The following is a 25,091-nucleotide window of genomic DNA, read 5'->3' on the forward strand; positions in this document are numbered from 1 at the left end:
CATCTCTCAAAGCATTGTTTTTAGTTTCAATATGGAGCACTTTTCAAGGTTTTGGCTTCTTTTTTAAAAATTAACTTATTCTTACATTTTATTTATTTATTTGCAAGGAGAGAGAATGAATGAATGAATGGGTGCACCAGGGCCTCTAGCCACAGCAAATGAACTCCAGATGCATGCATCGCTTTGTGGTTCTGGCTTTACGTGGGTACTGGGGAATTGATCCCAGGTTGTTAGGCTTTGCAGGCAAGCGCCTTAACCGCCATCTCTCCAGCCCTCAAATTCTTCTTTTTTTCCCTTACATATTATTGCTCATTTATTCTTTTTTTCTTCCAAATTTTTATTAACAACTTCCATGATTATAAAAAATATCCCATGGTGATACCCTCCCTCTTCCCACTTTCCCCTTTGAAAATCCGTTCTCCATTATATCCCCCCCATCTCAATCAGTCTCTCTTTTACTTATTTATTTATTTTTGTTTGTTTTTTGAGGTAGGATCTCACTCTAGCCCAGGCTGACCTGGAATTCACTATGGAGTCTCAGGGTGGCCTTGAACTCATGGTGATCCTCCTACCTCTGCCTCCTGAGGGCTGGGATTAAAGATGTGCGCCACCACGCCCGGCTCTCTTTTAATTTTGATGTCATGATCTTTTCCTACTCTTATGATGGTCTTGTTGCAGGTAGTGTCAGGCGCTGTGAGGCTATGGATATGCAGGCCATTTTGTATCTGGAGATCTCTTTTTTTTCCCCCCCAGGTAAGGTGTCACGCTAGCTCAGGCTGACCTGGAATTCACTATGTGGTCTCAGGGTGGTCTCGAACTCTCGGCGATCCCACTACCTCCGATCCGAGTTTAAATCCGGGATTAAAGGCGTGCACCATCACGCCTGGCTTCTTTTCTTTTAATTTAAGTGTAACTTTTGAATTACTAGAACGAAGGATCAAGAAGAGGAGCCCAAAGGCAGAGCGTGCGCTAGGCAAGGCGCGCAGGGAGCTTCCAGCGGCAACACCGCACAGCAAAGGCTGCTGGGAACTCGAGCTCCTCCTCCTTTTCCCATACTTCAGGCGTCCAGGCCTGACGCAGCTCCAGCTTGTGCGTCCGTCTCGGCAGCGCCCCGCCTCCGCCCTGTTGCCCGCGCAGCCTCCCTGGCGTCTCTCCGCTCGTCGCAGGCTCCGCCTCCTCGGGGCTGAGCTCGGCTTTTCATTCGCCCGCGCCGGAGTGCAAGGCAGCCAATCCGCTCGCCCAGCGACCGGGCAGTCGAGCGAGAGCCGGCGGCCGCTCTATCCAGGCATCCCCGTTGCCTTGTGGGATTGCGGCGGATTCCTCCGGCTAGACTGGCTTTCGGCTGCGTCCCTCCCTCTGGATACTGCTCTGTACGGAAGCTGAGAGGGCCCGCGAGCAGCCATGGCGGCGCATCTTAAAAAGCGGGTGTATGAGGAGTTCACTAAAGTGGTTCAGGTAAGCTCGGACAGGAAAGGTCTCAGACTGGTCGGGGTGGGGAAAGTTATCCTCACCCCAGGCACCTTTGTCAGACAGACGCCACCGTCCCGTGTCAAGTACCAAGTTCCAGATGGGTTCTCAGAGATCACATTAGTGGACGTGTTAGGCTACGTGGAGGCCACAGTTCACTACTATGCAGTAACCATGTAGTCTGACCTTTTTTTTTTTTCTTTCTTTAAATGCAGCTCTGGACATCGAACCCAGGCACTCATGCATGCTAGGCAAGCACTCTACCACTGATTGAACATTCCCCAGCACACTGTTTTCTTTTTCAAATACAATTTTTTTTTTTTGAAGAAACATGAAGTGTTTCACAGTTTAAAAAACTATCTTGGTTATCTCATTTTGCTCTTTCACATACCATGTCAGATCGGGTCACATTTTGCATCCTTGTTTTACACTTGTTCACATAGATGCTTCTGTCTTGGTACACAGACATCACCAGTTCGTAGCAGGGCCCCTCTAAACTCCTGTCCCCGCAACTCCCAGGGACAAGTTGGGCTGTATGCAAAGCAATAAGGGGCTAGAAAACTGATTTACAGAATTCAAAGTCCAGAGAAAGCAGACTAGAGTCACCAGCTATGTAAGCATAGACCTCATTGGTTGAACACGTCACTTAGAAAGGGCGGAAATACTGTCCTCACGTAAGAGTTTTTTTTTTTTTATTTTAAATTTATTTTGAGAGCGACAGATACAGAGAGAAAGACAGATAGAGGGAGAGAGAGAGAATGGGCGCGCCAGGGCTTCCAGCCTCTGCAAATGAACTCCAGACGCGTGCGCCCCCTTGTGCATCTGGCTAACATGGGACCTAAAGACAGGTGACCCCTGTCAGACCTGTGAGCGGGCCGGTGTGTCTAAAGAAGGCCATACCGAGACACTCATGGTCTGCTTCCTTCCCAAACTATGTATAACAGGTCACTTGGAGATTTTGTTAAAATGCAGATTCGATCCACTAAGTTGGTGAAGTGAGGCAAGATTCTGCGTTTCTGACCAGCCCCTATTCATGGCAGTGGATAGACAGATCCTGAAACTTGCAGAGTAGTACCATTCAGCAGGAAACTGATTCTTAAATCATTCATTCATTCAATAAGAGGTGTTTTTGTTGTGGTATGCGTGGGTGTGTGTATGTATGCATGTTTGTATGCATGTTGTGTATGTGCGTGTGTGGATGGTCATGCGTGTAGAGGCCAGAGGTCAGTCATCATTGGGTGTCCTCCTTAGGAGCTCTCTACCTTACTACTACTACTACTACTACTACTACTACTATTATTATTATTATTTTTGGAGGTAGCCCATTCAGCCATTTAATATGGAGTCTCATGCTGGGCCTTGAAATCTCAGTGATCCTTAGCCTTCTAACTTCTGGGGATTAAAGGCATGCACCACCATGCCCAGCACCACTTTTTTTTTTTTTAAATAAGCCAGGAGAGGTGGCACACACCTTTAATCCCAGCACTTGGGAGGTAGAGGTAGGAGGATTGCTGTGAGTTCAAGGCCACCCTGAGACTACATAGTGAGTTCCAGGTCAGCCTGGTTTAGAGTAAAACCTATTGCCAAAAACCAAAAAAAAAGCCGGGCGTGGTGGCGCATGCCTTTAATCCCAGCACTCGGGAGGCAGAGGTAGGAGGATTGCCGTGAGTTCAAGGCCACCCTGAGACTACAGAGTTAATTCCAGGTCAGCCTGGACCAGAGTGAGACCTTACCTCAAAAAACCAAAAAAAAAAAAAAAAAAAAAAAAAATTTGAGAGAGAGAGAGACAGAGAGGAGGGCAGTCACAGAGAGAGAGAGAGAGAATTGGCACCCCAGGGCCTCTAGCCACTGCATACAAACTCCTGATGCATGCACCACCTTGTACATCTGGCTGTAAGTGGGTACTGGGAAATCGAACCTGCATCCTATGACTTTGCAGGCAAGTAAGTGCCTTAACTGCTAAGCCATCTCTCCAGCCTATCCACCTAATTTTTTTCTTTTTAATTTAGAAAAAGAGAGAGGGCGAATTGGCATGCCAGTGCCTCAGCCCCTCAATTGAACTCTAGACAATTGTGTTACCTAGTGGGGGTGTGTGACCTTGTGCTTATCTCACCTTTGTGCATGTGGCTGGAGAGTCAAACATGGGTCTTAAGGTTTCACAGGCAAGCACCTTAACTGTTAAGCTATCTCTCCAGCCCCTACCTTGTTTTTTGAGACAGGGTCTCTCAGTGAGCCTAGAACTCAATCTTCACCTATACTAGCTAGGCAATAAGCTTTAAGAATCCACTTGTTTCCATCCTCTTAGCGCTGGGATCAGAGGCTCACCATGCTTGGCATTTTACAAGTCTTGACTTTTGCAGTTCCTCCTTTTCCTAAGGCTTTGTGATATGACATTATTTTTTTTCCCCCAGCCTCATTGTCATTTCCTTTTTTGTGAGTACATCGTTGTGGCATTTGCCCATAATCTGTAGGGAAATTAGTGTTCTGATTAAAACATTTTACTTATTACTTATTTATATATATGTTTGTGTGCATGCACATTTGTGTGTTGGGGGGGATGCGATGTCTGATCCTCTTGCCACTGCAGTGAGTGCTAGATGTTTGCACCACTTTTTTTGCATCTTGCTTTACTTGGGTGGTTAGAGAATTGAACCTTGATCAGCAGGTTTGCAAGTGTCTTTAAACTGCTGAGCCGTATTCCCAGTTCTAGTCTTCCTAGTGTTTTTTTTTTTTTTCTTTTTTTGAGAGAGAAAGAAGCAGAGAGAGAGAGAGAATGGGTGTGCCAGGGCCTTTTGCCACTGTGAATGAACTTTAGACATGTGCACCCCTTGTGTGCACGTGTGCAACGTTGAGCACTTGCGTCACTGTGCATCTGGCTTATGTGGGACCTGGAGATTCGAATGTGAGTTCTTAGGAAACTCTGGCAAGCGCCTTAACCGCTAAGCCATCTCTCCAGCCCAATACTATACTTTTTAAAGGTATTAACTAAATATCTTATTCGATATAAGGGAAATAATTTTTTTTTGGTTTTTCAAGGTAGGTCTCACTCTGGTCCAGGCTGACCTGGAATTCACTATGTAGTCTCAGGATGGCCTCGAACTTATGGCAATCCTCCTACCTCTGCCTTCCAAGTGCTGGAATTAAAGGCGTGTGCCACCATGCCCAGCTAGGAAAATGATTTTTATGAAATGAATCGGTTAATTTGTTTCATGTCTTTATTGTCTTACAGCAACAGCAGGAAGAAGTTGCCACTAAGAAACTCCGACTGACAAAGCCAAGTAAATCTGCTGCCCTCCACATAGATCTGTGTAAAGCTACTTCCCCAGCAGATGCTTTGCAGTACCTACTCCAGTTTGCCAGGAAGCCCGTGGAGGCAGAAAGTGTGGAGGGAGTAGTGAGGATTCTCTTGGAACATTACTACAAGGTGAGAAGATGGTGAGGACCTGATGGGATGTGTAGGAATTGTGTGTACAGAATGGGTCAATGCTGCAGATCAGCAAGAAGGTATCCATTCAGAAACTTGTTGCTGTCTCCTGTGTGCTAGGCACAGAGCTTATGGTATGCTAGGTGGAGACAGACAGGTAAATGGTAGGGTGCACCATGTTGCTGAAGACACTGTGAGCTCAACGTATGGACTATGGTGCGAGCATAGCAGATAACCAGATTCATCTCTGGAATATATAGTACACTCACCATTCTGCTGTTCCTGCCCTCATTCCTAATGAAATAGCCCTCTCTTATTTTATTTATTTGTTTTATTATTTCTTTTTGGTATTTTAGATCAGGCTGACCTGGAATTCACTATGTAGTCTCAGGGTGGCCTCGAACTCATAGTGATCCTCCTACCTCTACCTCCCAAGTGCTGGGATTAAAGGCATGCGCCACCACACCCAGCCTTTTTTTTTTTTTTTTTTAATTTTTATTAACATTTTCCATGATTATAAAATATATCCCATGGTAATTCCCTCCCTCCCCACCCCCACACTTTCCCGTTTGAAATTCCATTCTCAATCATATTACCTCCCCATTACAATCATTGTAATTACATATATACAATATCAACCTATTAAGTATCCTCCTCCCTTCCTTTCTCCACCCTTTATGTCTCCTTTTCAACTTACTGGCCTCTGCTACTAAGTACTTTCATTCTCACGCAGAAGCCCAGTCACCTGTAGCTAGGATCCCCATATGAGAGAGAACATGTGGCACTTGGCTTTCTGGGCCTGGGTTACCTGACTTAGTATAATACTTTCCAGGTCCATCCATTTTTCTGCAAATTTCATAACTTCATTTTTCTTTACCGCTGAGTAGAACTCCATTGTATAAATGTACCACATCTTCATTATTCACTCATCTGTTGAGGGACATCTAGGCTGGTTCCATTTCCCAGCTATTATAAATTGAGCAGCAATAAACATGGTTGAGCATGTACTTCTAAGGAAATGAGATGAGTCCTTTGGATATATGCCTAGGAGCGCTATAGCTGGGTCATATGGTAGATCAATCTCTAGCTGCTTTAGGAACCTCCACACTGTTTTCCACAATGGCTGGACCAGATTGCATTCCCACCAGCAGTGCAGAAGGGTTCCTTTTTTTCCACATCCCCGCCAACATTTATGTTCATTTGTTTTCATGATGGTGGCCAATCTGATAGGAGTGAGATGGAATCTCAATGTAGTTTTAATCTGCATTTCCCTGATGACTAGTGACGTAGAACATTGTTTTAGGTGCTTATATGCCATTCGTATTTCTTCCTTTGAGAACTCTCTATTTAGCTCCTTAGCCCATTTTTTGATTGGCTTGTTTGATTCCTTATTAGTTAACTTTTTGAGTTCTTTGTATATCCTAGATATTAATCCTCTATCAGATATATAGCTGGCGAAGATTTTTTCCCATTCTGTAGGTTGCCTTTTTGCTTTTTTCACTGTGTCCTTTGCGGTGCAAAATCTTTGTAATTTCATTAGGTCCCAGTGGTTAATCTGTGGTTTTATTGCCTGAGCAATTGGGGTTGTATTCAGAAAGTCTTTGCCAAGACCAATATGTTGAAGGGTTTCCCCTACTTTTTCCTCTAGCAGTTTCAAAGTTTCCGGTCTGATGTTAAGGTCTTTAATCCATTTGGACTTAATTCTTGTGCATGGCGAGAGAGAAGAATCTATTTTCATCCTTCTGCAGATATTTATCCAGTTTTCAAAACACCATTTGCTGAAGAGGCTGTCTCTTCTCCAATGAGTATTTTTGGCATTTTTATCGAATATCAGGTGGCTATAGCTACTTGGGCTTACATCTGGGTCCTCTATTCTGTTCCACTGATCTACATGTCTGTTTTTGTGCCAGTACCATGCTGTTTTTGTTACTATGGCTCTGTAGTATAGGTTAAAATCAGGTAACTTTTTTAAAAAAATTGACAATTTCCATAATTATAGACAATAAACCATGATAATTCCCTCCCCTCCTCCACAAATCCACTTACCCTCATATGCTCTCCCCCTCTCAGTTACTCTCTCTTTTCTTTTTTTTTTAAATTATTTATTTATTTATTTGAGAGCGACAGACACAGAGAGAAAGACAGATAGAGGGAGAGAGAGAGAATGGGTGTGCCAGGGCTTCCAGCCTCTGCAAACGAACTCCAGACATGTGCACCCCCTTGTGCATCTGGCTAACGTGGGACCTGGGGAACCGAGCCTCGAACCGGGGTCCTTAGGCTTCACAGGCAAGCGCTTAACCGCTAAGCCATCTCTCCAGCCCTAGAATTTTTTTTTTTGTCACTATATTTTTAAAATGAGATAGCCTTTTTCTCTCCTTCAGAAATCTTGATTTATAGCCTCAAACTCAAGATCTGCCTGCCTTATCTTCCAGATTTCTGGGATTCCAGGTGTACACTACCATGCCTGGTTATAGGGTCTTTTTTTTGATACAGAGAGAGAATTGCTGTGCCAGGGCCTCAGGCACTGTAATAGAACTTCAGACACTTGCGCCACCTAGTGGGTAAGTGCAACCTTGTGTTTGCCTCACTTTTGTGCATCTAGTTTATGTGGGACTGGAGGGGAGAATATGGGTCCATAGGCTTCCCACAGAAATGCCTTAACCACTAAGCAATCTCTCCAGCCCTGTAGGGTCTTTTTTTCCCCTCTTTATTCTTTCCTTCCTCCCTTCCTTCTTCCTTTTCCTTTCTTTTTCTCCCCTTCTCCTCTTTTTGTGATACTGTGGGTTGAACTCAGACCTTGTGCATGTGAAGCAAGTATTCTACCACCAAGTTATATCCTAAGCCTTGTTTTTTTTTTTTTTTCAAGGTAGAGTCTTAGTCTAGCCCAGGCTGACCTGGAACTCTGTAGCTCTAGGCTGGCCTTGAACTCAGTGATCTTCCTACCCCTGCCTCCCAAGTGCTGGGACTAAAAGTGTGTGCCACCATGCCTGGTGGCCTTGTTTTTTGTTTTTCCTTAATTTTTTAAAAATTATTTTTGTTCATTGTTATTTATATGAGAGCGACAGACAGAGAGAAAAAGGCAAATAGAGAGAATGGGTGTGCCAGGGCCTTCAGCCACTGCATACAAACTCCAGATGTGTGCACCCCCTTGTGCATCTGGCTAATATGGGTCCTGGGGAGCTGAGCCTTGAACCAGGGTCCTTAGGCTTCACAGGCAAGTGCTTAACCACTAAGCCATCTCTCCAGCCCCTTATTTAATTTTTTTTTTATTGACAACTTCCATAATTGTAGACAATAACCCATGGTGAATCCCTCCCTCTTCCCACTTTCCCCTTTGAAACTCTACTCTCCATTATATTCCTTCCTCCTCAATCAATCTCTCCTTTATTTTGATGTCATGATCTTTTCCTTCTCTTATGATGGTCTTGTGTAGGTAGTGTCAGGTGCTGCAAGGTCATACATATCCAGGCCATTTTGTGTCTGAAGGAGCACGTGGTAAGAAGTCCTACCCTGTGGCTCTTGGTTTTTCTCTGCCACCTTTTCTGCAATGGACCCTGAGCCTTGGAAAGTGTGATAGAGATATTGCAGTGTTGAGCACTCCTCTGTCACTTCTTCTCAGCACCGTTGTGCCTTCTGAGTCATCCCAAGGTCACTGCCATCTGAAAAGAGAAGGTTCTCTAACCAAAAGTGACAGTAGCATTAATATGTTGGTATGAACAGTAAGAGAAGTGCTTACCAGGCAGTTTGGTGAGCACAGTATATACATGTAGCCAGACAGCAGCAGACATTACACCCCTAGAATTCATGACTACCCCTGTTGTAGGTTTTCAGTATCAGGAATGTATTCCCTCCTACAGAGTGAATCTCCAGTCATAATTGAGAGTGGTTGGCTTTCCCCATAACAGACATGCCACTATTGTACCCGTTGGTTCATTTGGCTTGGCTGCAGCCTTGGTTTTTTGAGATAGAGTTTCACAATGTTGCTCAGGCTGTCCTCTTAACTAGAGATCCTCCTGCCTCAGCTTCATTTTATTTACTTATTTATTTATTTATAAGGAGAGAGTGTGAGAGTGAGTATGGGCATGCCAAGGTCTCTTGCCCCTGCAAACAAACCACAGACACATGTGCCACTTTGTTTATCTGATTTCATGTGGGTCGAACCTTGGTTTTCAGGTCTTGTAAGCAAGTGCCTTAACTACTGAGCCATCTCTCCAGCCCTGCCCTCAGCTTCTTTATTTTATTTTTATTTATTTGGGGGAGAGATAGAAGAAGAGAGAGAATGGGCACCCACGGGTCTTCAGCCACTGCAAACAAATTGTGGACACATGTGCCACCTTGTGCATCGGGCCTACATGGGTCCTGAGAATTGAATCTGGGTCCTTTGGCTTTTCAGGCAAATGCCTCAACCACTAAACCATCTCTCCAGACCTGCCCTCAGCTTCTTGAACATGGAATTAATAACATGTACTTCCATGCCTGGCAAAATTTACTATCTTTTTCTGTATATGCTCTACCTCTAGCGCCTAACCATTTTATTTATTTATTTACTATTTTTCCCTTTTTTGTTAGTTTTTTTTTTACATGTGTGCAGTACATTTAAAAATATTTTATATTTTTTATCAGACAGAGAGAATGAGAATGATGATATGTGCACCAGGGTCTCCAGTCACTGCAAGCGAACTGCAGATGCCTGTGCCACCTTGTGCATCTGGCTTTTATGTCAGTACTGGGGAATTGAACTCAGGTTGTTAGGTTTTGCAGGCAAGGGCCTTAAACACAGTGCCATCTCTCCAGCTGGGAAGATATTTCTTAACACCACAATAATCTTGGTGCTTGTGAGAGATAACCTCTCACTATTGAAGCTAAAATGAACAGATAGCTCATTTCTCGTTCTCTCTTGTAGTAGGGTCCCAGGCATGATCTATACTTAGTTGTCCTTCCCTGTGCCAATCTTCTAACAGGATCTGATGATCCAAACAAGTCAGTAGAGAGAAAGATTGTTCCTACTGATAACCCTGGTTGCTGAAGCTCCCACCTTCTAGGGGCTCCAAGAGCAGTGGTCCCACAGCCATGTTGGGGGTTCATTGCTAGAAGTGTTGGCCATGACTCATGTCTAACATGACTGCATAGTGGACATATTTTATTTAAATTTTTTTTGAAATATTTGTCTACTTATTTATTAGAGAGAGAATTGGTGGTGGTGGGGGGCAGAGAATGGGCATGCCAGGGCTTCTAGCCACTGCAAATGAACTCCAGACACATGTGCCTCCTTGTGCATCTGGCTTACATGGATCCTGGGGAATTGAGCCTGGGTCCTTAGGCTTTGCAGGCAAACACCTTAACCACTAAGCCATCTCTCCAGCCTTTACTTCCAAATGAACATGTTTGGTTAGATGTTTAATGACATCACAGAAGCATAACAATTCACATCAACTGTGTACTATTTGAGTGTAACATACTGACTAAGAAAAGCTCTTTCTCTTGAAGTACATACATTTCTCAGAAATGAAGCTTTACTGTTGCAGTCCAGTTCGCATTGCTGGTAGAAATCACCCAACCAAGAGCAGCTTGTGGGGAAAAAGAGGTTTATTTTGGTTTACAGGCTTGAAGGGGAAGCTCCACGATGGCCGGGAAAACAATGGCATGAGCAGAGGGTTGACATCACCCACTGACCAACATCAGATGGACAACAACAGGAGAGTGTGCCAAACACTGGCATGGGGCCACTGGCTGTAACATCCATAAGCCCACCCCCAACCATACACTGCTTCCAGGAGGCGTTAACTCCTAAATCTCCTTCAGCTCGGAGCCTTGCATTCAGAATACCTAAGTTTATGGGGGATACCTGAATCAAACCACCACTCTGAATCAAACCCCCACATCCTAGAATACTTGGACCTTGAATCTTCTTTGGGATGTCAGTTTCCTATGCTCCTGTTGTTTGGTTGGCTAAGAGCAGAGCATGAAGATGACAGTTGCTTCTTTTGTTCCAGGAAAATGATCCGTCTGTGAGGTTGAAAATTGCATCATTGTTGGGTTTATTATCAAAGACGGCAGGATTCTCACCAGACTGCATTATTGATGATGCCATTAATATACTGCAGAATGAAAGTAAGTGCAACATAAAAGCAGAATTCTTTAGCTCCTTTTGTATAGAATTTATGTCAAGTTTTTTGCTGGTTGTTATTAAATAGGATTGTTCATTTTTATTTCTTTCTTTATTTTTATGAGGGAGAGAGAATTGGTGCTCCAGAGCCTGTAGCCACTGCAGTCAAACTCCATATGCACGCACCACCTTTTGTGCATGCGTGACCTTGTGTGCGTGCATCTGGGTTACGTGGGTTCTGGGTAATCAAACCTGGATTCTTAGGCTTCGCAGGCAAGCAACTTAACTACCAAACCATCTCCCTAGCCCTTGTTTTGTTTTAAAATATTTTATTATTTATTTATTTAATTTTTTTTGTTTGTTTGTTTTTTTGAGGTAAGGTCACTCTGGCCCAGGCTGACCTAGAATTCACTATCTCAGGGTACCCTCAAACTCACAGCAATCGTACCTCTGCCTCCCTAGTGCTGGGATTAGAGGCGAGAGTCACCACATCTAGCTTAAATATTTAATTTATTTATCTATTTACTTACTTGTGTTTTTGAGATGGAGAGAAAGAGGCAGATAGAGATAGATAGAGAGGGAGAGAATGGGCATGCCAGGGCCTCTAGTACTGCAGAAGAATTCCAGATGCATGTGCCACCTTTTGTGTCTGGCTTATGTGGGTACTGGGGAATTGAACCTGGGTCCTTAGACTTTGCAGACAAGCATCTTAACCACTAAGCCATCTCTGCAGCCCTACTTATTTATTTTTGTGTGTGCATGGCATGTGTTTCTGTGCATGTGGGTACATATGTGTGCATCTAGGAAGCCCTAGAGACTCCTCCAGTTTCTGCCTTTCCAGTGTTGGCTTTATAGGAATGTGCTGTACTGCTCAGCTTTTACATGGGTGTTTGGGATCTGAACTCTGCAGCAAGCACTTCATTGACTGAACCATTTCCCTAGCTCCCACCTTAAAAAAAATATTTATTTATTTATTTATGAGCAGAGATAGTGTGGATTCCAAAGGCTCTTGTTGCTGCAAACGAACGCTCTACTCATGTGCCGCTTTGTGTATCTGGCTTTATGTGGGTACTGGGGAATTGAACCCTGGCTGTTAGGCTTTGCCAGCAAGTGCCTTTAATCATTGAGCCATCTCTCCAGCCCCTATCCTCTATTTTTATTATTTTAAGTTTTAAAAAAATATTTTTGAGAGAGAAAAAAAAGAGGGTGATAGACAATGGGCATGCCAGGGCCTCCAGCCACCCACAAACAAACTAGACATGCACCCCTTGTGCAACTGCTTACATGGGTCCTGGAGAATCAAAGCTGGGTCCTTTGGTTTCGCAGGCAAAAACCTTAACTGTTAAGCCATCTCTCCAGCCCAAATTTACTTTTTTTTTTTTTTTTAAGTATATTTTAGTTATATTAGAGAGAGAAAGAGGTAGAGAGGGGGGGATAGAGAACGGGCATGCCAGGGCCTCCAGCTACTGCAAACAAACTCCAGATGCATGTGCCGCCATGTGCATCTGGCTTACATGGGTCCTGGATAATTGAACCAAGATCCTTTCGCTTTGCAGACAAATGCCTTAACTGCTAAGCTATCTCTCCAACCTAATTTTACTTGTTTTTGTTTGTTTGTTTGTTTGTTTGTTTTTTGAGGTAGGTTATCACTCTGGCCCTGGCTGATCTGGAACTCACTATGTAGTCTCAGAGTGGCCTCGAAATCTTGGCAATTCTCCTTCGCCTCCTGAGTGCTGGGATTAACTTCCATGATTATAGACAATAACCCATGGTCATTCCCTTCCTTTCCCGACTTTCCCCTCTGAAACTCTCCATCACATGCCCTCCTCCTCTCAGTCAGTCTCTGTTTTATTTTGATGTCATTGTCTTTTTCTCCTATTATGATGGTCTTGTGTAGGTAGTGCCAGGTATTGCGAGGTCATGGATATCCAGGCCATTTTGTGTCTGGAGAAGCACATTGTAAGGAGTCCTTTGGTTTTTACATTCTTTCCACCATCTCTTCTGCAATGGCCCCTGAGCCTTGGAAAGTGTGATAGAGATATTTCAGTGCTGAGCACTCCTCTGTCACTTCTCAGCACCAAGGTGCCTTCTGATCATCCCAAAGTCACTGCCATCTGAAATGAGAAGCTTCTCTAGTGAGAAAAAAAGTGAGAGTAGCATTAATATATGAGTATGAACAATAAGATAAGTGCTTACTGGGCAGTTTAGTGAGAATAGTATATACATATAGCCAGACAGCAGCAGTTATTACACTGCTAGGGCTCATGACTACAGTGTATTGTTGGGGATGGGCTTATGGGTGTTGTCACAGTCAGGTTTGCATGGCTGGTAGAAATCACCCAACCAAGAGTAGCTTCTTGGAAAAAAAAGGGGGGCTTACAACTCAAGAGAGAAGCTCTATGATGGCAGGGAAAAAGATGGCATGAGCAGAGAGGGTGGACATTACCTCCTGGTCAACATCAGGTGGGCAACAGCAAGAGAAGAGTGTGCCACACACAGGGATGTATTTCCTCCTGTGGAATGGGCATCCAGTCCAATTAGAGAGCAGTTGGTTTCCCCCATAACAGACATGCCACTATTGCACCCATTGGCTCATTTGGCCTGGCTGGCTAAATTCAAGGCTTACAGTGTCCACTGTTAAGTATCTCCACTGGTAATTTCTCTCTCTCCCCTTGATCTGTATGCAACATAGCTTTTACTAGCTTTCTGTAAGCTGGTCTACATGGAGGAGGTTTTCAGCTCAGCTCCAGCAGGATTTCTCATCGGCCTGGCAGCCCAAGTATGTGGAGTTTTCAGCAATAGGGTCTTACCATCTATTCCTGTTGGGAAACCAAGGGCCTTGGCAATGGCCTATAATGTTTTTGGGGTATCAGTGATCTCCCTGGCCAACAACTCACTGGAAGGTATCCCACCTCTGGCACTGAAAATTTTCTAGTAACAATGTATCAGCCATAGGTTTTTGATTAGGTTTCCTGAAGCATGCACCACATTGTGCATCTGTCTTTACGTGGGCACTAGAGAATCCAACCAGGCTGGCAGACTTCACAAGCATGCACCTTTAACTGCTGGGCTGTCTACTCAGCCTGAGATCACCTAGTTTAAACCTATTTTATAGCTGAGAATGTGACTCTGGCAAATTAAAGTGGCTGTTTAAGTCAGCCTGATATGTGTGGACTCCACAGATATAGGTTAAGAGGCTTCTAGTCATCAGCCCAGTACGCACTTTGAATTCTCAGTGTGTGATCCATGCTCTGCTAAGAGATTTTCATTTTAGTTCAGCAGATGTATATGGGCTGTAACTACACGCAAGCACTGGAAGAGGTGCTGTGAAGGTGTATGTATAAAATGCTACTGTAGTGCCTGTTGCTCATGCATAATGATACAAAACACGTTTCAAAGGTTGTATGCTCAGGGTACAATAGGAATGGAGCCAAGAGTGAAACCTGTGCTAACTGGAGGGATCTGGAATGGCTGAACAAGAGGTTTGAAAGTCAGAGGTGGAGCTGGGTTAAATTCCATCACTTGAAAGGTGGAATTAAGAGGATTAAGAGTTCAAGGTTGTTCCAGTTAGCTTCTCCTTGCTAACACAGAGCACCTGCCCAGAAGCAGTTCATGGGAGGAGAAAGTTTATTTTGGCTTATAGACTCTAGGGGAAGCTCCATGATTGCAGGGGGAAACGATGGCCTGAGCAGAGAGTGGACAACAGCAGCAGGAGGTATGTCAAACACTGGCAAAAGGAAGCTGGCTCTAACACCTGTGGTGGTTTGATTCAGGTGTCCCCTGTATACTTAGGCATTCTGAATGCTAGGTTCCCAGCTGATGGAGATTTGGGAATTAACACCTCCAGGAGGCAGTGTATTGTTGGGGCTGGGCTTATGAGTGTTATAGCCAGTTCTTCCTTGCCAGTGTGTGGCACACTCTTCTGTTGCTGTTGCCCACCTGATGTTGACCAGGAGGTGATGTCCACCCTCTCTGCTCATGCCATCATTTTCCCTGCCATCATAGAGCTTCTCTCTTGAGTTGTAAGCCAAAATAAGCCCCCCTTTTTTTTCCAAGAAGCTACTCTTGGTTGGGTGATTTCTACCAGTAATGCGAACCTGACTGTGACAACACCCATAAGCCCATCCCCAACAATACACTGTCTCCAGGAGGCTCGAATTTCCAAATTGCCACCAGCTGGGGACACCCAAGTTTATGGGGGACACCTGAATCAAACCACCACAAAGGTCATGCTTGGCTACAAAGTGAGTTCCAGGCCAGCATGGAAAGTTCGAGGTGGGGAAGAGTAACCCAAGGTAGGGAGCATTCCAACAACAGCAGGCAGAGCTGACAAAGTACAAGAGATATGTGAGATATGTGAATAGGTATTGGAGAGAGCAGAGGGAATGGCAAGATGCTGTGAAGTCAAAAGGTAGTCTTGAGTGCTGAGGAACTTGGATGTTAATTGGCATTGAGGCCATGTGAGGATTTCTGAATGAAGGCATACAATAATCATGTTTAGTTTTAAAAGAATTTGGTGCCTCTGAGGAATTTGATTTTATGTGGAAACATTTCTTATTATCCATGTGGAAATGTGTAGGATTATAGGTCAGAAACCCAGGAGAGAAGTCTGGATTAAGGATTTCAATTATATTGCTAAATTTTCAGGCAAGAGTTAAGTGTCACAGGCTTTAGGTAGCTTTTCATGATTGTTATATAAAATGGTCTGTTTTTGGGGGGGGCTAAAAAGATGGCTTAGTGGTTAAGGCGCTTGCCTGCAAATCCTAAGGACTCAGGTTTGATTCTCTGGTCCCACGTAAGCCAGATGCACAAGGTGGCACATGCATCTGGAGTTCATTTGCAGTGGCTAGAAGCCCTGGCATGCCATTCTCTCTCTTTCCCCTCCCTCTCTGTCTCAAATAAATAAAAAGTAAGGGCTGGAGAGATGGCTTAGTGGTTAAGGCATTTGCTTGCAAAGCCAAAGGACCTTGGTTCAATTTCTCAGGACCCACATAAGCCAGATGTACAAGGGGACACATGCATTGTTTGCAGTGTCTGGAGTTCCTGGTATGCCCATTTTCTCCCTCTCTATACCTCTTTTTCTCTCTCAAATAAATAAAGTAAGAAAAAGAAACTTACCAAAATTTCTTTAAAAATGGTTTTTGGTTTTTTTGTGTTTTTTTTTGGAGGTAGGGTCTCGCTGTAGCCCAGGCTGGCCTGGCATTCACTATGTAGCCTCAGGGTGGCCTCCAACTCACGGTGATCCTCTACCTCTGCCTCTGGATAGAATTGTCATTTTGAAGAAATAAGATAGTGTTGGAGGTTTTTTTTTTGCCTCTTTTCTATTCCCTGCATTTGTGGTTTCTTTCATACTGTAGCTCATGCCTAGGGAAGTTGAACTAAATCCCTAGGTCTCCTTCTGCCCCCTCCACACTGTTTGCTTGTCCTAGAAGCTATCCTTGGTTACCTTTGACTTTGCATTTACATTCAGTATGAGGCACTGAAAGCTGAGAGGTGAGCTGGGTGTGGTGGCACAAACCTTTAATCCCAGCAGTCGGGAGGTAGCGGCAGGATGGCTGTGAGTTCGAGGCCAGCCTGAAAATACATAGTGAATTCTAGGTCAGCCTGGGCTAGAGTGAGACCCTACCTCAACAACAACAACAACAAAAGGCTGACAGATATTCTGTCTGTGTGTCTGTCTACATGAATAGGCTTGTTATTACCTGGTAGCTTCTACTCTCTGGTGATCCTGCATACCTTGGAGAACTTTTAAATGTTGGCATCTTTTGGAGGTTTTTGTTTTGTTTTGTTTTTCTGGGCCTGTAAGTTCTTCCAATGAGAAGTTCATAAATCTCCAAGAAGACCGAGATGCCAGGCTACTGGGTTCTTGGAGCCAGAGCACCAAGCACCTAAAGGGAGCCCTGGGGAGGGAGGATGGAGGCATCTTCATCTTGTTATTCATCAGCATGCAGACTGTTTCTCAGTCTCCTCTGGGGCTGCAGCTGGGGCTCTGCGATGAGCATTTGCCAAGAAGTGTGCAGGTCCTGGGTTGGACCCCAGCGCTGCAAAATCAACCAACCTAACAACAAAAGCTCCTCTTCTGCACTCTCTCTCTTCCCTGCCCTCATCAAGTGTTTTCCAGAATTACATTCTTTTTAAAAAATACTGTATTTATTTATTTGAGAGACACAGAGAGAGAATGGGCACACCAGGACCGCCAGCCACTGCAAACAAACTCCAGATGCATGTACCACTTTGTGCATCTGGTTTATGTGGGTACTGGGGAATCAGACCTGGGTCCTCAGGCTTCTCAGGCAAGCACTTCAATTGCTAAGCCATCTCCCCAGCACCGCCACCCACCCCAGAATTGCATTCTTTCTGGTCTATTTTCTGTATACAATAAACTTGGAATAAACATGTTTCAATGGTACTTGGCCGTGTAGGAAGGACCAGGGTTCCAACTGCCTTTCATTGAGATGTTAAGTGTATCCTTGCCTCATCTCATTTTCGTTCTTGAGTTTCAACTCTTGAGGCCGCCTGGAGTGTTATGGTTAGTCTTCATTTACTCTTTGCTAACATCTTTCTGTCATTTTACTATTCTACTTCTTTTCTTCTGCTCTGTTTTCCTTGCATAAGTTGATGCCCTTTTATTTTCCTTACTCTTAAGATGGGGATGCTTTAGGGAAGTACAGAGATAAATACATGTGTTCTTAACTAAAAGCTTACTAAGAAGTGTTCCAAGATGTAACAACTTAAAAAAAAATTAGCCAGGTGTGGTGGTACACGCCTTTAATCCCAGTACTTGGGAGGAAGAGGTAGGAGAATCGCTGTGAGTTCAAGGCCACCCTGAGACTACATAGTGAATTCCAGGTCAGCCTGGGCTAGAGTGAGACCCTACCTTGAACAACTGAAAAAATTTTTTTAATTTTGTTGTATATATGTGGTTTGTATAAGTGTGCATTCATGTTTTTAGTTAGCCAGTAATCGTGCCGGGATTTAAGGGATTAAAGGTGCCACCGTCACACTTGGCATTTGTCACATTTAGGTGGATGTGAGCACTTTACCCACTGAGCCCTTTCTTTGTTTTCTTTTTTCTTTTTGGTTTTTCGAGGTAGGGTCTCGCTCTAGCCCAGGCTGACCTGGAACTCACTGTATAGTCCCAGGGTGGCCTCGAACTCACAGCGATCCTCCTACCTCTGCCTCCGAGTGCTGGGATTAAAGTCGTGGGCTTCATTTTTCTCTTAAAAAAAATTTTTTTTTTTGCACTGGGCATTGGTGATGCACGCCTTTTTTTTGTTTGAGTTTGAGGCCAGCCTAGGACTACAGGGTGAGTTCCAGGTCAGCCTGAGCTAGAGTGAGACCCTACCCCCCACCAAAAATAATATATTTTTGCATGTTTGTGGTGTATGTGCATGTGTGGATGTGTGTTTGTATGTGTATGCATGTGAATTTGTGGTGGGTGCTCATGCACATGTAACGTGTGTGGAAGCCAGAGGCTGATGTGGGTTGTTTTCCTCCGTCACTCTTCCACTTGATTTTTTGGGTCACTCACTGAAACCACTCCCACTCACTCACTCAGCTAGACTAGCTGGCCAGCAAGGTTTGGGCATTGTCTGCTTCCCAGCACTGGTATTACAGAAATGCTACCACGCCAGGCGGGTGGGTGCTGAGGTTCTCAGCTCAGGTCTCATGCTTAGATAGTAAGCACTTCACCCAGTGACCCATCCTTTTAGTCCCTCTGGATTAAAAAAATATACATTGTAATTATTTGAGAGAGGCAAAGAGGTAGGTGGTGGGGAGAGAGTGGGTGTGCCAGGGCCTCCAGCCACTGCAAACGAACTCCAGATGTGTGCGCCCCCTTGTGCATATGGCTAACGTGGGTCCTGGGGAATCGAACTGGGATCCTTTGGCTTTGCAGGCAAATGCTTTAACCACAAAGGCATCTCTCCAGCCCGATTTTTTTTTTTTTTTTTTTTGCTTGTGCGTGTGTGTATGGGTTTAATGTGGTTGTGTGTTTGGGGGGGTGCTATGTATGTGTGTGTTATATGTACATGTATGTGTCCTTTCAGTGCTCCATGTGTTTGCCTGCTGGACAGGAAGGCTGCTTGCTTGCTGTGGCTAAAGCAGAACATGGGGTGGGGGGAGATCCTGCTTCATTTGTCTTCTGCCTGTTACAATTTTGAGGTAGGGTTTCACTCTGCCTGGGGTTAGAGGCATGTGCTACCATGCCCTGCTCAGAGTTTATTAGTTTTTATGGCAAGCTTCTGTCTTTTTCTAGAGTCTCACCAGGTCCTAGCTCAGCTGCTGGACACTTTGCTTGCTATCGGCACTAAGCTACCAGAGAATCAAGCCATCCAGCTGCGATTAGTGGATGTAGCCTGCAAGGTAAGAGTGTAATGGTTTCCATTCTTGAATGGTTTCTCATTATCTGTAGTAGTTGGAGTTGTAAAATCTGCTCCGGCCCATCCTACACCTGCAACTGAGGATTGCAAGGACTTATGGTAGGCTTTTGTTCTTGTTGTTTTTGAGGTAGGGTCTCACTCTAGCCCAGGCAGACCTGCAACTCACTCTGTAGCTCTGGGCTGACCTCAGCTCACAGTGATGCTCCTACCTCTGTCTCTTGAGTGCCGAGATTAAAGGTGTACACCCCCACGCCTGGCCACTTCTAATATTTTTTTAAATTATAATTTATTTGAGAGAGAGAATGGGTGTGCCAGGGCCTTTAGCTGTTGCAAACAAACTCCGGATGCATGTACTACCTTGTTCATCTGGCTTATATGGGTCCTGGGGAATTGAACCTGGGTCCTTTGGCTTTTCAGGCAAGCACCTTAACTGCTAAGCTATCTCTGCAGCCCAATTTCTAATAGTTTTAAGCTGCCTCTTTTCATGCCTTTAGTGTCAGGTAGGATTAAAGCTAAGTACCTTATTATAAAATGAACTTCCTCATCCTCCCCAAAAGAAATGGAAGTGATTATAGGACACAGCTCTTATGTATGTTGTGCTTAGTATGGTCTTTTGGGTAAGTGCTGTGACCCTATTACCGAAGCTGAGGCTTAAGAAGTCTAACTTTCTCAGTTTCTCACAGTTAGGCTGCAGAACCAGGCTTTATATTCTGGCTTCTCTTACCCTGGAACTCATAATCTTTATTATGCCTTGTTAGTTCAATAAGTTGTACAGATAGATATATGTAATTGTCTAAGAAAATTCATTTTTTTCTGATTATAAAAGAAGTACATATATATTATATTTTTATTTACTTATTTGAGAGAGAGAGATACAAAAATAGGTAGGGGAAAAAAAAAAAGAAATAGGCAGGGAGAGATAGAGAGAGAATGGGTGTGTCAGGTCCTCCAGCCACTGGAAACAAACTCTAGATGCATGCACCCTCTTGTGCATCTGGCTTATGTGGGTCCTAGGGAGTCCAGCCTGGGTCCTTTGGCTTTGCAGGTAATCGCCTTAACCGCTAAGCCATCTTTCCAGCCCAAGAAGTACATATATATTAATTGTACGCTTTGATTGAACTTGGAGCATTTCTCTCTCCCTCACTCTCTGTGTGTGCGCACACGTGGATGCCAGAGGTTGACACTGGGTGTCTTTCTCAGTTGTTGTCCACTTTACTTCCTGAGACAGGGTCTGTTAGTTGGACTCACAGCTCACTGGTTTGGCCTGTCTAACTAGCCACCTTGCCCTGGGGATCCCCTGTCTCTGTATCACTAGTGCTGGGATTATAGGCGGTTTATAGGGATTATAAATAGCTTTCCTGCTTCAGCCTTCTGAGTGTTGAGATTACAGCTGTGCACTACCATGTGCAGTTAGTAATTTTATTTTATTATCAGAAGACAAGTGGAGACGCCTCAGTGGTTAAAGGTGCTTGCTTGCTGTGTGGTTTGACTCAGGTGTTCTCCATAAACTGAGGTGTTCTGAACACTAGGTTCCCAGCTGATGGAGATTTGGGAATTAACGTCTCCAGGAGGCAGTGTATTGTTGGGGGTGGGCTTATGGGTATTATAGCCAGTTTCCCGTTGCCAGTATTTGGCACATGGTGTTTCCATCTGATGTTGGCCAGGAGGTGATGTCCACTGTCACTCATACCAATTTCCCTTGCCATAATGGAGCTTTCCCTTGAGTCTGTAAGTCAAAATAAACCCTTTTTCCCACAAGCTGCTCTTGGTCGAGTGTTTTCTGCCAGCAATGCAAACCTGACTGCAATGCTTGTAAAGCCTGCTGGCCCCGATTCAATTCCCTATCAACTCACATAAAGGCCAGATGAGCATTTGTTTGCAGCAACATAAGACCATGGGGGTGCTGGAGAGATGGCTTAGTGGTTAAGGCGCTTGCTCGCATAAGCCTAAGGACCCAGGCTCAATTCCCCAGTACCTATGTAAGCCAGATGCACAAGGTAGTACATGCTTTTGGAGTTCATTTGCAGTGGCTAGAGGCCCTGATGTACCCATTTTCTCTATCTGCCTCTCTTTCTTTCTTAAATAAATAAAATATCATTTTAAAAGTTTTTTTTAAAAAAGACCATCAAGCTGGGCATGGTGGTGCACACCTTTAATCCCAGCACTAGGGAAGCAGAGTTAGGAGGATCACCATGAGTTTGAGGCCACCCTGACACTACATAGTGAATTCCGGTCAGCCTGGGCTAGAGCAAGACCCTACCTCAAAAAAGAAAAAAAGACCATTGAGCATCCATCCATATACACATGCAAATAAATAAATAAATAATTTAAAACGACAAGTATATTGGAATTGGGTTATACATATATTCATGGAATTAGAAAGCCATTTCTCTTTCTCTCTCAAATAAATAAATACATAAAAATTTAACAAGCCATATTGAAACTGAATGAGTTAACACACTATTTTTATTTATTATTATTATATATCATTATTAATTATTATTTAGCTTATTTAGCTCCTTACATTGTCAGTTTTTCTTGATGCACTTAGTCACTATTTTTTTCCTATAAGAAAAGTCTCAAGCTGGTTGGTTTATTTTATTTGTTTATTTGAGAGAGAGAAGGAATGATTGCACCAGGACCTCCAGCTACTGCAAACCAACTCCAGTGCATGTGCCTGCATGTGTATCTGGTTTACATGGGTCCTGGAGAGTCGAACCGGGATCCTTTGGCTTTGCAGGCAAATGCCTTAACCACTAAACCAACTCTGCAGCCCCTGTTTTATTATTTTTGGCACAGATTTCTCTAATTGCTGGAAATGTCATTTGTTTAGTCACTCTTATTAATATTAAAGAACAGTGATGCTTTGTGGCCTGAGAAAGGACACAACCAAAATAGCATCTCCAGATAGTTGGTACTTCTTTTTTTTTTTTTTTTTTCCCTGAAGGTAGGGTCTCACTCTGGCTCAGGCTGACCTGGAACTCACTATGTAGTCTCAGGGTGGCCTCGAACTCACAGCAGTCCTTCTACCTCTGCCTCCCTAGTGCTGGGATTAAAGGCGTGTACCACCACACCCAGCTTTTTAAAGTTTTTATTTATTTATTTTATAGACAGAGAGGGAGAGAGGGAGAGAATGGGCACATCAGGGCCTCTAGCCATGGCAGACAAACTCCAGACGCATGTACCACCATGTGCATTTGGTTTACATGGGACCTGGAGAAGTGAACCTGGGTCCTTAGGCTTTGCAGGAAGTGCCTTAACCACTAGGCTATCTCTCCAGCCCGAGTTAGCACTTCTTGATGATGAAGAACATGGTGTAAGCAGTGACCTATAGGGGAAGGACATCATAAACTTGTAATTGTTGCTATGAAGGTGTCATTTAGACTCACTTTTGGGCTGAGTCAGTGTGCAATAATACATTGGTTATGTGTCATTGTTGCCTGGTTACCTTAATAGCTAGAAGGTTTTAATTTATTTGAAAAAAGAATAGTGACTTTCATAACTGAGGGTCATCTCTTCATATCTGGGTTTCTCTTTTCAGTTTCAGTACCTTATTTTGATGAATGTTTTGAGGACTTATTACATAGGAGGCATTGTGCAGATTTAAGAATATATGTTTCACATTTTTAGTATAAATAATGTGGAGGTAAAGAACTAATGGAGGCAAAATGCTCAATTGAGCATTTTGGTTTTGGTTTTTGAAATTTTTTTTTCTGTGCTGAGGGTTGAACCCAGGGTCTTCAGCATGTCAGAGAAGCCCTGTACTGCTCAGCTCCACTACACCCCTTCTCCCTGAGTGAGCTGTTTTTATTTATTTATTTAAAATTTTTATTTATTTATTTGAGAGCAACAGATAGAAAGGGGCAGAGAGAGAGAGAGAGAGAGAGAGAGAGAGAGAGAGAGAGAGAAAGCGAGAATGGGTGCGCCAGGGCCTCCAGCCACTGCAAACGAACTCCAGACACGTGTGCCTCCTTGTGCATCTGGCTAATGTGGGTCCTGGGGAATTGAGCCTTGAACTGGGGTCCTTAGGCTTCACAGGCAAGCACTTAACCGCTAAGCCATCTCTCCAGCCCCCTTTTTATTTTAAATCAGGGTGGTTCCCAGCGTGAGAGCCGCACCCTCTGCTAGGAATTACTGCCTGCCTTATCTTCCCCTTCATGTAGGCATGGCTTCTATTGCAAGCTGAAGTTCCTAGAAGTTCATGAATCTTTTTCTGGAGCATGTCTGATGTATTGCTAGAAAGTTCCTGCTTGTGTGTCCCAGATCTGTCACTTTGTTTCATTTTATTCTGTCATCATTCGCTCACCTTCTTTTTATTTTATTTTATTTTATTTTTTAAAAGCATGTGCTAAGTGGCAGGTTCTAGCTGGAGCTTACTGAATGTCTCTATATACCAGATGTCAATAGCTGGTTTTATGTATAATAATTAGTAAATTAATTGAGTCCATTCACCATAAAATTTTGTGGTATGGGATAGTGTTAGTTTCAGAAGTTAAAAGACTTCTGGAAGGCTAGGGATGTAGGTCAGTTGGTAGGGTATTTTCCTAGCAGGCATGGGGCCCTGGGTTTGATCCCCAGCACCACATAAACTGTGCATGGTGGCACAGGCCTGTAATTACAGCACTCAGGAGGATTGGGAGTTCAAGGTCACCCTCAGCTACATAGTGAGTTTGAGGTCTGCCTGGGCTGCAGGAGACCCTGTCTCAAAGCAGAAGAAAAGCAGGGGGAAGAAGAGGACGAAACAGCAGCAGCAGCTCAGATGTTAAGTTGCAGGGCAAGTAATGGAATTCAAGCTGTCTGATTGCAGTCTGGGCTCGTTCATTGGTTCCACTTTGCTTGTTCGGTAGGAGGCGAAGCAACTTGTGCGGATTCTTATAACTGCACCAGTGTTGCTCTAGTTCTACTATAGCGGCCCCTTTTCTTTTATAGTCTTACAGACACTTATTTTTTTAAATAATTTTTTGTTCATATTTATTTATTTGTGAGTGACAGAAAGAGGCAGATAGAGAGAGAGACAGAGAGAGAGAGAGAGAGAGAGAGAGAGAGAGGGAGAGAGAGAGAGAGACAGAGAGAGAGAGAGAAAATGGGCATGCTAGGGCCTCCAGCCACTGCAAATGAACTTCAGATGTGTGCGCCCCCTTGTGCATCTGGCTAATGTGGGTCCTGGAGAATCGAGCCTCGAACCTGGGTCCTTGGGCTTCACAGGCAAGCGCTTAACCGCTAAGCCATCTCTCCAGCCCAAGACACTTGTTTTTATGGACAATGTAATACTTTTTTGCTGTTTATGAAACAATATACTCATTTCATTCCCTTTTGTTTCTTTTTTTTTTGTTTTTTTTGAGGTAGGATGTCACACTAGTCCAGGCTGACCTGGAATTCACTATGTAGTCTCAGTCTGGCCTCGAACTCATGGTGATACTCCTACCTCTGCCTCCCTAGTGCTGGGATTAAAGGCATGTGCCACCACACCTGGCTTCCTTCTTGTTTCTTTTTATAAAAAAAAAAATTGATTCAAAACAAAAAGCCTCACATTTATAGAAGGAAGCTGGGTATGGTGGTGCACTCCTTTATTTTATTTATTTATTTATTTATTTTTGGTTTTTCGAGGTAGGGTTTCACCCCAGCCCAGGCTGACCTGGAATTCACTATGGAGTCTCAGGGTGGCGTCGAACTCATGGCGATCCTCCTACCTCTGCCTCCCAAGTGCTGAGAT

The 25,091-nt window shown here is 44.0% G+C and overlaps 1 protein-coding gene across 1 annotated transcript in view; it reads left to right on the plus strand.

Moving 5' to 3' along the window:
* The first annotated feature begins 1,320 nt into the window (after positions 1–1,320).
* The window catches only part of Ints4 (integrator complex subunit 4), a 111,325-nt gene continuing 87,554 nt past the window's right edge, over positions 1,321–25,091 (plus strand). Inside the window, exons 1-4 of the mRNA XM_045146198.1 lie at positions 1,321–1,455; positions 4,697–4,891; positions 10,885–11,002; positions 19,255–19,361. Coding sequence (XP_045002133.1) covers positions 1,402–1,455; positions 4,697–4,891; positions 10,885–11,002; positions 19,255–19,361 — 474 coding nt within the window. The 5' untranslated portion in view covers positions 1,321–1,401. The remainder of the gene's footprint in view (positions 1,456–4,696; positions 4,892–10,884; positions 11,003–19,254; positions 19,362–25,091) is intronic.

The sequence above is a fragment of the Jaculus jaculus genome, chromosome 3 (assembly GCF_020740685.1).
Source record: "Jaculus jaculus isolate mJacJac1 chromosome 3, mJacJac1.mat.Y.cur, whole genome shotgun sequence".
NCBI classification, from domain to species: Eukaryota; Metazoa; Chordata; class Mammalia; order Rodentia; family Dipodidae; genus Jaculus; species Jaculus jaculus.